At 43.8% G+C, this 12,913-nt stretch overlaps 2 protein-coding genes across 9 annotated transcripts in view; one reads left to right on the forward strand and one right to left on the reverse strand.

Moving 5' to 3' along the window:
• The window catches only part of ralgapa2 (Ral GTPase activating protein catalytic subunit alpha 2), a 127,851-nt gene extending 123,686 nt beyond the window's left edge, over positions 1 to 4,165 (forward strand). For 6 of the 8 annotated variants that reach the window (XM_031579785.2, XM_031579788.2, XM_031579789.2 and 3 more), the window contains one exon: positions 1,062 to 4,165. In XM_031579785.2, coding sequence (XP_031435645.1) covers positions 1,062 to 1,234 — 173 coding nt within the window. In that variant the 3' untranslated portion in view covers positions 1,235 to 4,165. The remainder of the gene's footprint in view (positions 1 to 1,061) is intronic. The other 2 variants (XM_031579786.2, XM_031579790.2) reach the window with 1 other exon arrangement.
• Positions 4,166 to 4,980: 815 nt separating this feature from the next.
• insm1b (insulinoma-associated 1b) lies at positions 4,981 to 9,061 on the reverse strand. The gene has a single exon (XM_031580889.2). The coding sequence runs from the start codon at positions 8,471 to 8,473 to the stop codon at positions 7,052 to 7,054; it is 1,422 nt and encodes a 473-aa protein (XP_031436749.1). The 5' UTR covers positions 8,474 to 9,061; the 3' UTR covers positions 4,981 to 7,051.
• Between the last annotated feature and the right edge of the window lie 3,852 nt (positions 9,062 to 12,913).

Here is a 12,913-nt window from a genome sequence, read left to right on the forward strand (position 1 = left end):
GCTTCACTCGGAGCCTATTTGAATGTGCTAACCCCCTCAAGACGGAATGAAACGCCAGCAGTCAGGGAGATCTCAGTGGAGAGACTGACCAGACAGGCATTCCCACACCTTCATGGGGTTTTTTTCCCCCTTTTCTCACCCAGAGATGGGGAATGTGTGGAGGGCCCTGAGGAGAGAGCCAGAGGGGGAGAAGGCTGCGCCGTCGGCAGGCCTCCCTCTCCCTCTCCCTCTCCGTCCATCTGCTCCCCTTTTGAGCCCAGGAAACTCGAGCTGCGTCGGGAGGAGGGAAAAAAGGGGCTGAAATGAAAGACAGCGGAAAGAAAATAGGCAAGCAGATGCTGCGCAGGACACAAGGAACTTGTTTAATTCCAAGGCAGCAGTTAAGGGGGGGGCGGCCCCTCATCTGAACGGTTCATCAGCTGATTGCAACCGTAGTGCTGGCCGTCTGTTCACAGCTTTAAGGCTGCTGTGGTGTGCACAGCACAGTCTTCTTCCTAATACGGCGAGGCGCCTGACCAACTCTACTTCTGTTCTGCCCACAGTTTGAATTACTACAGACAAATTCTCAATGTCACAGACACACCACAAAATGCCCATTTGATCCACGGAAGCCTGGGTGGGTGTTTTAGCATGCCTGAGTGGACTGGGTCTAGAGTGGCGGAAGCTCCTAATCGAGTATCAACGTGTTGCTGGAACAATCAAATTCTTCCTTTACTTCTCATTTTGCCTCACCTTTTGTCAGTGCAGGCAGTAGTTCATGCTCTGGTGGAACAACAGAGGGTAGACCTCTGTGTAATTGTTGGTGTGGGGTAGAAGATCACTGGAGCATTACTGCTGTTGTGCTGTGGTGTTTATTTATTTATGTATTTGTTTGTTTGTTTATGGGGAGGCTGTGAGGGAGAGGCAGGCATGTTTGGCGTGATGGCACAGCAGGTGCAGGCATGTTGCTTTTAGCGCTGAACAACCCCCCCCCCACCACCACCACCACCCCCCCACCACTGAGCTCTGTTTTCTTCTCTGCCGCTGTCCCATCGTCTTGCTCTTCCTCTCTCCCCTCCTAGGATCCCTGAGCGGCAGCACCAGCGCCGAGATGCCCGTCACCACGGCGACCGCCGCCACTGCTGCCGCCGACTCCACCGACCAGGTCTCTCCGACGATGCCACGCGCCACAAAGAACAGAGTGTCCGGGAAGCTTCGCCGCTCTGCCAGCGCCATCAGCAAATCCTCCAACTGAGCCCTCTCACCCTCGCCCAAACTCGCCCACAGTGTCCCTCCAACTGAGCCCTCGCCCCCTCTCTCCCTCGCCCAAACTCACCCACAGTGCCCCTCCAACTGAGCCCTCACCCAAACTCACACACAGTGTCCCTGCCAATAACAACCTCAACCATCAACAAGGCTGCAATGTTCTTTTTTGTGAAAATATTCTAATGTGTTTTTTTTGTTTTGATTTTTTTTTGTGTGTGTGTGTGTTTTTTTGTTTGTTTGTTTTTGTTCTTGTTGTTCTACACTGGTCACAACTAACTGGAAATGATAAATGGATTATTGCTGCCGTGGACGTCTGGTGCCCATGTGTAGACGAGGTTGTACCACTACCACACTAATGTGAGTGGATTGAGAGGAACATGTTATTCAGACATATTTTTTATTTTGACAGCATCAGTGATATTTCATGATGAGCGGAAATATCACAAGCTAGTCAAGTAAGGAAGAAAGAAATGTCTTTTTTTTTTTTTTAAGAGATGACTGCAGTTTCTGTGCCGTAGCTGGACTGCTGGTAGCATACGCTGCTGTTGAACTGCAATACTTCAGACACTACGGAGAGAACTATGGGAAAATCTGCTCGGTACCACTTTGTGAATGTGTGTGTTTGTGTGTGTGCTTGTGAATATGAATGTGTGTGTTTGTGTGTGTGCTTGTGACTATGAATGTGTCTCTGAGCAAGAAAACACTTGTTGGTCAACATACCAAGAGCTGAAGCAGTCTCTGTATGTCAACAAGAGTGTCCCTGTTAATATGTGAGTGAACTCATATTAGTGTGTAATGGGACAATGCATATGTTGCCCGCTTTATGGAATGGTCGTCGCATGGTCTGCATAATGATCCGATTCTTCTAGAAAGTTGATGAAGTTTTCCAATGTAATGCTAATGTCCACAGAGGGGAAATCACTAACTCTAACGGAAATGAATCTTCGTTTCAGTTCATGCTGTCATTTACTATTTTAATTTAGTTACATTCATTATTATCGCTATTTTCATTTTTGCTGCCAATTTCATGCATTTTTGCTGCAAGGAAAAAAAATCAAGAGTGCAACTATCAGTCATTTTTCTGTGGTGTTACGAAGGAAATGTAAACTTTGTTCAAAACCTGTAGATTTAAATTATGTGTACTTGTCTGTTCCATTGTTTCATGTGATTTCTGCTCGACATTCCAATGTGTCCAGAGGTGTTTTGAACTCTGTTGACAATAATGTAGGATATACAAGATGTTTGTCCTCTCGCCCATGATGTGGTCCCTTCTCTCTCAAATGTACATTGCTTTAAATTTTATCTGATGATTTGTTTTTGTTTCTTGTTGTATGTACAGAGTAATATTTGCTGATGTTTTTGCCATTTAACTAGATGTGTACATGAGCTGAATTGATGTAATTGCCACTGGAGCCTCAGGTGATTCTTAACTCCGTGCACTGGTGTGTGTGTGTGTGTGTGTGTGTGTGTGTGTGTGTGTGTGTGTGTGTGTGTGTGTGTGTGTGTGTGTGTGTGTGTGTGTGTGTGTGTGTGTGAGGGAGAGAGAAGGACCTTGTCAGAGTAAATGTGTAATACCTGTCCACCCCAATTGCCTCCTGCACTTTCATTCATTCATTCAGCCATTAAGCCGAGGCTATTTGATTTAGTTGCTTTATTAAATGCATACACTTGTTCTGAAGGCTGGCCTCATACCGCTCATCTTTGTAAATTAGGGAGACATGGGGGGTGGGGATGGAGATTGCACACATGTGAAACCGATAAAATGAGCTGCTGCTGTTTTGTTGCCACAAAGGCCCTTCTGCTCCGCGGCTACTTGTGATCTCTGCAAACATTTCATGCGAGCAGATGGAGTGGCTTTTGGAATGCCCCTTGCGTTTTTCCAGGAGTCTCTCCGTTCTGATTTGATGCTGAATTGGAATGAAAGCGCACCTGCTCCTCGTGGCTGCACCCGCCTCTGTCCCGGTGCCCTTACCATGCCACCAGGGGGGTTGGAGGACATGCCAGTGCTGAGCTCTCTGCGTCCTCCTAGCAACCGGCACGCTGGCGCTGCCAGCGAACCCCCCCCCCCACACACACACACACACACACACACACACACCCCAGCCCTACTCATCTACGCACACTCTCCCTCACGCACACACTCACACACCTATTCCCTTAGTGATCCAAGCCAGCAGGGAGGTTGTCATGGTGGCCAGGTGTTACGTGCTCTGTAAGCTCCACCTGAGCTGCAACACCACGCATGTTGCACTAATTTGCCTTACCTGATCATCTGTTCTTTCTGTCGTTGGTGTTTTTTTTTTGTATCTTTGTCTCTTCTGTCATGTTTCATGTTTTGAGGTGTTCATTTTCTTTTCCAAGCACTGATAAATAACATATGAGGCATGCTCTTCGTGGCAGATCTGAAGGAAGATTTTTGTTGTTTGTTTGTTTGTTTGAGGAATGTATGCAAATAATGAACCCAGATCAGTCCGATATTTCACCCACCTTGCAGCAGCCATTCAGAAGACACACTCTTCTCATTGCCGGCCGATGTTCCTACTGAGTGTTGATGTGAACTTTCTAGAAGTCTGATAGATTTGGAACATGATGGTGGTTGTCAAAGGTGACTCGGTCCAGACCTGGAAGATGTCTTAATTCCAGCTGGCTTTACTTATGTGAAGTGACAGAGCTAGTGTTCATTGTTGATTTTGGTTTAGGAACCCTGTACTGTGTGTCTTTTGGGAGGGTTGTCATCCTAATGGATATAAATATATTAATGCCTGTAATATAATCTTTGTAAAAGAGGGAGTGGGGGGGGATTGAAGATTTCATCATCACTTGTTAACATATCAAACTTTTTAATGAGAAAAAAAAATCTTGTTCTCTTTATTAGAAATGTGAAAATTTAAAACATTTCATTAAATCAATTTGAAATTCATATTGAGAGTGTCTGCCATCATCTTTTCCATCTCAAATAGGACCTGTGTCTCCCTGCTTTGTCCCAATGAGTCCAGTAACCTTTTTTGGCACCACCAGTTAACAGTTGGCGTGCCCATTTATAATAGCCTTTAAAGAAGTAATTTGTCTTCATGCGATTTTGACTTAATTGATCTCCTTGTGGAAGAATCCATTGGCCTACTGTGACAGGTTGGCCACAGCCCTGTTGGGGAGCCCAGAGAGCGGAGTGCTGAGGGACAGCGTGAAGCGGCTTGGTGGGGGTGCTCAGGGTAGTGAGGGACAGCGTGAAGCGGCTTGGTGGGGGTGCTCAGGGTAGTGAGGGACAGCGTGAAGCGGCTTGGTGGGGGTGCTCAGGGTAGAGGTTGTCTTGCTCTTATCCACTGGCCCCAGAGCAGCTGGAGTAACCTGACCCCCCTCCCATCTGTCCCCCCTGCTGTTCTCCATGGGGCTAGTGGAGGGACAGATAATAGACCCCACTCCACTGTCTGTGTTACAGGTGCAGAGTCCGCAGCACCTTTGGCTGCCATGGGAGGCTGGCTAAAGGCTTAAGAATAGCACTCAAAGATAATTGCAGCCCCAAAAGCACATTGTGTGTGGTGGGGGAGGGTAGAGCCAGATAAGTTATGCTTCGTGTTATTTTCCTTTGTTATTACAATCTTTTGTAAGAAGTGTCCTTGTCATCAACCGTCCATATTCTGTATTGGCTTTCTACAAGATGTCACTTTCAAGGTTTAAATGGAACACAAATGTATTACCTGTATGAAGCATGAAATTGTATCGTTACTGAGAGAATCTTTGTGGAGGGCTTCTCATAGAATACATTATGATTAAACCTTTAAGAGCAGAATCATTATTTGAGTTGAGTTTAGACTATTGAATGAAATTGTTCAGATTTGTATTTTTTAATTAATTTAAAAAGAAGAACTGGCCAATACAGGATTCTCTTTTGGGTACTGGATCTAGTTTAAAAAATAAAGTAATGTTTAATTACATCTCCCGATTCCATGTTTAAGTTTAGTTAATACTGCCATCCCATCTTTGTTATTGGTGGCTCTGAAGTGCTTGAGTTGCTTTTAATGTTATGGCTGCTCAAACCACTTACCAAATCCCCACGCTTGATATTGTAGAATGTAGATAATTTGCAGATGAATTACCTCTAACAGCTTTTATTTCAGAAAGTACATTTCGAGTACTGTCACTGTTTTCTTCATTTAAATGTTTTCCTCAGAGGAATCATTCACATAGCTCTACTACATTGTCTGTTATAGTGTTCGAACGTATTTCCGATAGACTACAATACAGCTCACTGTGAAATTTGCATGTGTTGAGAAGTCAAATGCCAAGTGCAATTATTATGTATAACTCCTCAAGACTCACAGTAGTCGTTAAGCTACGCTAACCCTCCGTTTCATCCGCCGAGTTACTACTGATATCGAAGAAAGTCAAGATGGAGCGGTGAGTTAAATTAGTGGGTGGGACTGCAGCAGATTTAGGTAGGCCTATTAGTTGTGAAAGAGGCATCAGCCTAACTTTTCAGCTAGGCTAGGCTACTATGGATGTTTTGAGATCGGACTTGAGAAGCCGCCTTTCTCCATCACATAACTGCATGGTGTCACTATACATTTATAAATGACTCCCCTTTTCTGGTCGGGGTGAATAAATGGAAGGGAAAGTAATGAGTTGGTGTGCCTTGACTACTGTCAAATCAATACAATTGTCTTTCATACTAGAACCATCTAAATGTGTTATGGTATGGTGGTGACATGCTAGTGAGATCCTGTGAAATCCCCTCGCTGAGCATGTTCGTACAGACATTACTGTGTGTATGTCGTTCTGTAGTTTATTCCTCCTCTTTAATGAGACTTACCAGTAGGCCTATACCTGTCAGCATCTAAAATGTCCCCTGGTGGCTTGTTACAGACGCGTTAGAGATGCGTAAATGTCAAACTAGCACAGGAAATTTCACTTTGAAAATATTTTATTTCAGGACTAAACAGACAAGACCGTTTGAACATACAATCAAAGCGCTATAAAAGCAAACATTTACCAAAATAACCTGTTTATACAAAAAAAAAAGGATTGCATCTATAAGAGCTTTACGTTTACAAGAGCTGTAGATTGTAAATTGAGTAACCACTCACAACATTGATAACTTCATAACAATGACAAAACCATTTGGCTACAACATGTGAGGACACAGAGAGAGAGTCGCACAACACAATCATTTTCATAAAATAATTAAATAAATAAATAAATTAAATTATTACGATTAAACATATTGCAATAGTTACACTTAAATATTTTAAAATGTGCCAACATTAAAAATCAAAACAATCATCAGGTTGAGCTCTTTAAGGCAGTTGTACAGCGCATGTCGTGTGTTCACAACTCTACAAGGCATCGGTGGCCGTTAGCTAGAACAAGGGAATGTTCCGAGACCCTTTTTGTAAAGGCAGAGTCGAATCTCTGACCTGCGATTCACAGGCTATTAAAGCTACGATGATAAAGAAATTTACAGCATGTAAATTGAAAGGCTTTCATGACAGGAGGTACACCTAGTAAAACATTTCTTAGGTCTAAGCTATGACATTACCACGAGTGCATTTGTCCTAAAAATAACAGTTTAACAGACAAACTAATATTTTTCCTCTGACGTTCTAACTTGTCAAAGATTCTGAAAATATAGAATTTCAGAAGTAGATCCGTAGCTGCTGGGTGAGCTGGTTTGCGTGAAAGCCACTTTGAGTGCCGTGTCCTCAGACTGAACTTTTACACTTGATAATGTTGTTGTGAATGACCGCCTGAAAACAACCCCGGGGGTATCATTCAAAAGCTTTTATCAGTTTACAGTATAATACACAACTATTCAGCAGGCGGGGCGCACTGGCATTTGCAGAAGGATCACCTGACGATTTTCTGAGGGGTGGCATTTGTTGATGTGTCTTGTGAGTCCAGGCGAGCTGTAGAACGTGGCAGGGCAATACTTGCATGGGAAAACTTGAGATGAGTGCAAGAGACGCAGGTGCCGGTCCTGACTGGCCCTGTTGGGAAAATTCTCCCCGCATACGGGGCAGAGAAGGCAGTCAACGGGGCTCAGATTCAGGGGACTGGAGCTTTGGCTTTCATCTGTAGTAGAGGACACATGGGCAGACTCCTCCACTCTCTCTGTATTTTGAAATGCGTGGTCATCCAGAATCTGGTTTTGCAAGGCTTGGTGTGCCAAAATATGTTTTCTTAAGTACGCTTGGCGTTTAAATCTTTTCCCACAGTGTTGACAGTCGTACAATCCATCTTCGGAGCCCGATTCTGACAGACCTGGACTGGGGGTGTCTCTGTCTGTCACAAGTTCGATCCTCGCAACCTTCATGTCCTCGGGTGCAGGTTTAACATCGGTCACTACTTTGGCAGAATCTATTTTCATGCCCTGTGCTGCTGGCATCCCGGGTACGCTCTGGGGTCTTGGTTTGTGCCAGCGCCTGTGCGAGGCGAGATTTGCTGGACAGCTGAATACCTTTTCACACTCAGGACATCTGTACTCAACCCTCACAATTCTGGAGCACTTATGTTGAGCTAAAGAAAAGGGGTCCGAGTATTCTTCCTTACACAGCTGGCAGATGAACTCTCCCAATGGCTTGTTGCTTCCCGTGGATGCTGATCTTGGCTTCGGGTCTATGGGCCCCTCTTTGATTCTCAGACCCAGTACAGGAGACGTAGTCATTTCATCTTCAAAATTAAGTCTGCGTATCGCTTTGGGCTTTTTGGCTGTGTTTTTGTTTTTCCGGTCATTGTCGGAGGAAGGCCTTTTGGTGGTGTTCCTGATGGTTCTGCTTGGTATGGCGCTGTTACTGCCAACACGGTTACTGTTGCTGGTGCCGATTTTCAAGTCAACCGGGGCGAACAGCAGGTGATCCAAGCCGGTGAGAGACGCTGAAGTTGGAAAAGATTCCGCGGATATAGGTGAGCCGAGGTTGAAACTTCTGTCGAAGTACCTCTTTTCATGGTCTTTGCTGATGGGTCGGGTGGGGCTGTAGAGGGCTTGATACAGTGCCTCAGGGTTGCCGAATTGCAAATGTTTCGCCTCCTGCCCAGGCACCGGCGTGTCTGCTGCCTGGATTGGTGATGCTGCGACGCGATCCGGGCTGGATGCGGTGGACACAGTTGGGGATGTGTCGTTAATAATTTGACAGCCTGGAGCTGGAGTGTGTTCCTGAGCATCCTCTTCAGAGCGAACCCTGTACGAAACATGTGCCGCTTTCTTGTTTCTTTTCACAAGGAAACCTTTGGGCATGTTGGCAGATGAGTGGTGAAGGCACTTTAAAAACAGCGGTGAAGACTTTGATCGAATCCAGGTTTCGGGAGGCACAGACACGCCGTGAATGTCCAATCGGAATGTATCTTGTGGCTAGTGATGTTTCTCTCCCTGAAATGCTTTCGTCTCCAAGGCATAGCAGCACTCTTTTTAAGGAGGAATGATGCTATTGTTCTCGCCCATTGTCGCTGCGTCTCCAACCAATCAGACGAAAAGAAGATCCCTATGGAATTGCTTGTGGGAGGGTTCAAAGATTTGGTCAGTGGGGCTACGTGGGAGGACTTTGCAGATTGCTCAGCAGATGTACCTGCGCATTATTTTATTAATGTGCGCAGGACCCCTCCCCATGCGAGGCACACGCCGGGACCCTCCTCTCTTTACGGTCTGATGGTTCCCTACTCTGCTGCGCACGTGCCATGTCTTTGTGAGTTCTCTGTCGGGGGCCACTATATTCCGAAAGGAAGTGTCAGTCATTGCTATAAGTCTTACCTCAAAAACAGTAGAATGTATAGTGGCAGACTATGCCAAATGTGTTAATAAAAATAAGAATACATCTTTATATCGAGACAGTACGGTATGCACTTTTACGGACTATGTTATTTGGTGTAATTCAGTGTAGATGACCCAGCGCCTACCAAAATGTGACATGAAAATCACATTTAACATTGGGAAATGTCAATTTTTCTCATAATGTTTAAGTTTTTTTTGTGGTTAGGAAAAAAACATTTTCAACCGAAACACAGTAATACTAAATGTAACATAAACATCTACATACTACATATCTCATACAAAGGCACGTGTGCCCCTTAGTTTAACTCGGTTTAATCAGCTGGCTTGCGCATACATAAGGGCCTCTCATCTTGGAACACAATAGCCACTGGCCACGCTGCATATATCCCGCAAGGGTCTGAATAGGAAATTGACCTCTTCGTTGTGAAATAGGACACACATCCAATCTGGCCAAGAGATAGGCGCGTGCAGGGTGTAGCCTAATCAGAGCTGGCAACAAAGGCGACCATAGCCCTAAGAGCTCAGTTACTGATGAGCTAAGCACTAAATCTGGTCAAATAGGCTACATCAACTGACATATCTAGGTCTACACGGGGTTTTAGACCATTCTTATCTGAACACTGAACATCGAAAGCTCAGTAAAATGTGTTTTACGAAGCACGCCTATAGTCTTTAATACTGACCCACATTCGCGCAAACTTTTACCTAGCCTATAGGCCTACATATTTTCAGTGGAACGGGAAAATAACGCGACATCATTGAACCCCTTAATATAGCCTCGGTCTAGATGTAATTAGGTTATTTATTTATTAATTTTATTTTTGTGTTTTAGTCCAACTAGCATACTTAAAGGAGCAAGGAGCAAGCACACTGGTCAGATTCATTTGATCCTTTATTGCAGTTAGCCTACTGAAGTAGTTTTCTTCGCCCAGTTGTTATGGGGTAACGGACGTCAAAAACCAGACATAAAGTCGTCTTGGTCGTGAAATGTCCCTAATGTAAGCCTAACATCTAATCAACTCACGCTATTAATACATTGTGTTGGGAAACAAGTTCGCTTAGACGAAAGATTGATTCGGTCACTCATTTTCTGTCCCGTTCATTAGAATGAAGCTTCTGCGAAGTAAAGCCAAATCATAACAAACTTCCGCTAAAGCTTTGATGGCATTTAGATGAGTTATACAGGTTTATGCACCGTGGTCGTTTGCACAGGATACCAGAGTGTGTGTGTGAGTGTATGTATGAATATGTTTATTCTGTGGCGCGTGCTAGTCTGCAAGTGGGTGCGTGGGGATTGGCGCCTAATTAGCATACAGCTGCCTCCTCGCCCTTCCAAATGTACCACCGCTTCACAGACCCGGCCTTTAGTCACATAGCTTTCAGGCGAATCAAAAACGGTTCAAGATAATGTAAGGAAAGGATTGTATTAGCATGCATAGCATATTGCCATGTTGCATGCACTGAGAGAGATCCAGAGTTCTTTAAGTAAAACATATATAGTTGTAGGCTTTGGTCAAATGTTTTGGCATCTTCATGTGTTACACATTTCAGTTCATTTATAATCTAAGATAGAATATTAAACATATGTGTATTCTTTAAATAGGTCATTGATTCATAGGACTACGTGTTTTTATTTGGCTTCATTTTATTACTTTCATTGCTAAATGTACTGTTATAGAGAGATAGATTAACATATACATAGGTGGTGGGAATGAAAGGAATGAAAGTCAACAAGGACAGTTGAACAGGAAAGGGCAACATTGTATTTTTGTGTCATTGTCAGGGACTCCTAGGTTGTGTTCAGTTGCTTATTGTGTAATACTTGAATCATACTTGAATCAGCCCACATTTTCACAATGTCTTCCCAGTTTTAAGTCATATTCTGCTCCTATCACCTATCAGGGAAACAATATGTGAAATGTTTGCATAGGCTTTGTGAACAGCTTTTGAAGAGGTCATATCTTCTGGGCAATATCACTTTCCTAATTTACCCTATCCCCCTCAAGTAACCGTCCTGTGGACGTCAGTGGTATTTGTCATGAAATGGCTCCTTCCAATGGTATTGTCATTCAATTATTGTAATGGATGGCCTCTCAGCAGAGCATGCCTGACTAATCTGATTGGCGGAGGCTCCATTCAGTTGAGTGTCAAGACTCAGTGAAGAATCCAGTTTTAACTCGAGTCATGTGAGGTAATGAGCCCGGTGAGGAAGTAACCTTAATGTTAACATCCCTTAAAAACATTGACTGTGTGGTAGTAATGTCACATCAGAGCTTTGTTGTGTCCTGAATTCATTGATCGGATGTTACAGAACTGAGTAATTTTTCTTTTTTTCTTTGCTGTTTACTGCTCGCAAAGACTCGATTTTTTTTTCTCTAACCATAAACCAGTCAATAGCTGGCAGAAATATGACAAGAGTTTAGTGAAATATTACAAAAGTGAAATTAGAATCACTGACTTCACCTGTAATTTAAATGTTCCCAACAGAGAGTACCAAAAACAAATTCTGACTGACAATGCAGTGAATAAATGCATAATTTCTGCTTTTTGCCTTTTTTTTCTTCTTCAGTTACACAGATGTCGTGATGCATCGGAGATGTTTATGTGGCAATGTATCGAGTATCGCAGAATCTCTGGATTGTGACACCATAGTGATGGTGGACAACGTAATGTATAGTATCGTGAGTTCCTCTGTGATTCACAGCCCTCATCTTCAGGGAGCATAATGGAATTTCCAACCTGTATTCAGTGCTCTGAGGGGCTGTGTCTGGTTTCATTCCATGGAACGTTAAATGGCAATTCATTTGGGCCCTGTGGAGGTCATGCTTGTTCTATGTCTGCTGATTAAAATATGTTGATTCTCTCTGTGAGTGTCACCTGAATATTCAGAGAGCAGCTCTCTCATTAAGGACAGTGGAGAGGGTGACGAGACTACAGTTGGCTTGTTCACCTTTGCCTGCTCCTTCCATTACCTACGGGAGAAACCATGACTTTCATTTATGTGCCTGTCAGAAAGGTTCTTTTGGTCACTGTTTTACCATACTCATAAGCATTTCTCATAAATAAGTAATGAACTGAAAGTATTTTTAGTTCATGAGCTATTTGATTTTCCCCATGGCCTTAAAGGATCATGACTGGGTATGATCTATATGCTTTGACATATGTTTCGATGTGTTTAGACACGGCTTCCTGACTGTTGCAATGACTTGCTCTCTTGTTCATACTGCATGCATTATGCATTTCCTGTGTAGATAGATGTGGGTGATTATGTGGCAATTATCTCAGAATCAAGGGTTTGGCCACACACACACAAAATGTCCCCTCCCCTACAGTATTCCACTATGCTGTGTGCTTCCACTGCCACCCATTCACTGGGCTTGAGCCAAAACATATAGTATATATATGAAGCAAAGCAAGAATGCTGTGACCAGCATACAGGGACTCACCAGGTACTACGAGGGCTCCTTTCTGTTGCAGCAGTATACTTGATGTGAGTTAATAGGATTTCATTTTATACCATATAATATGCGTGCAGTGCAAAACTGCGTTAGGCCTACTGGAGGATTGGGAATCTAATGGGCTGTTTGGTCTCTCTTGACGATAAACAGGTGAAATGAAATGCTATCACAGATGTTCAGTGAAGGACCCCGAGAGTTCTTCTAGGGACAAGGCATCTTTCAGAGAGCAGTGCAAATTCCCTAACACAAAGGATTTGTTGTGTTTTACTGGCACACCAACTATTCACAGCTTAGTAAAATCAGCGGATCCTGTAATATAGTCTAAGGGAAGATAATATTTCACCTAGAGCATGACGGGAGGCATTCAGCACCGTCTGAGCAGAGAAGAGAGCCGTGACTGCTGTCCATGGTACTGAACTTAAGCAGGAGATTGAGAGGGTAGCTCATAGCC

The sequence above is a fragment of the Clupea harengus genome, chromosome 14, assembly GCF_900700415.2.
Source record: "Clupea harengus chromosome 14, Ch_v2.0.2, whole genome shotgun sequence".
Taxonomy (NCBI): Eukaryota; Metazoa; Chordata; class Actinopteri; order Clupeiformes; family Clupeidae; genus Clupea; species Clupea harengus.

Bases quoted from the DNA above. Each gene is read 5' to 3' on its own strand.
- insm1b (XM_031580889.2), bottom strand. From the start codon at position 8,473: ATGCCCAAAGGTTTCCTTGTGAAAAGAAACAAGAAAGCGGCACATGTT.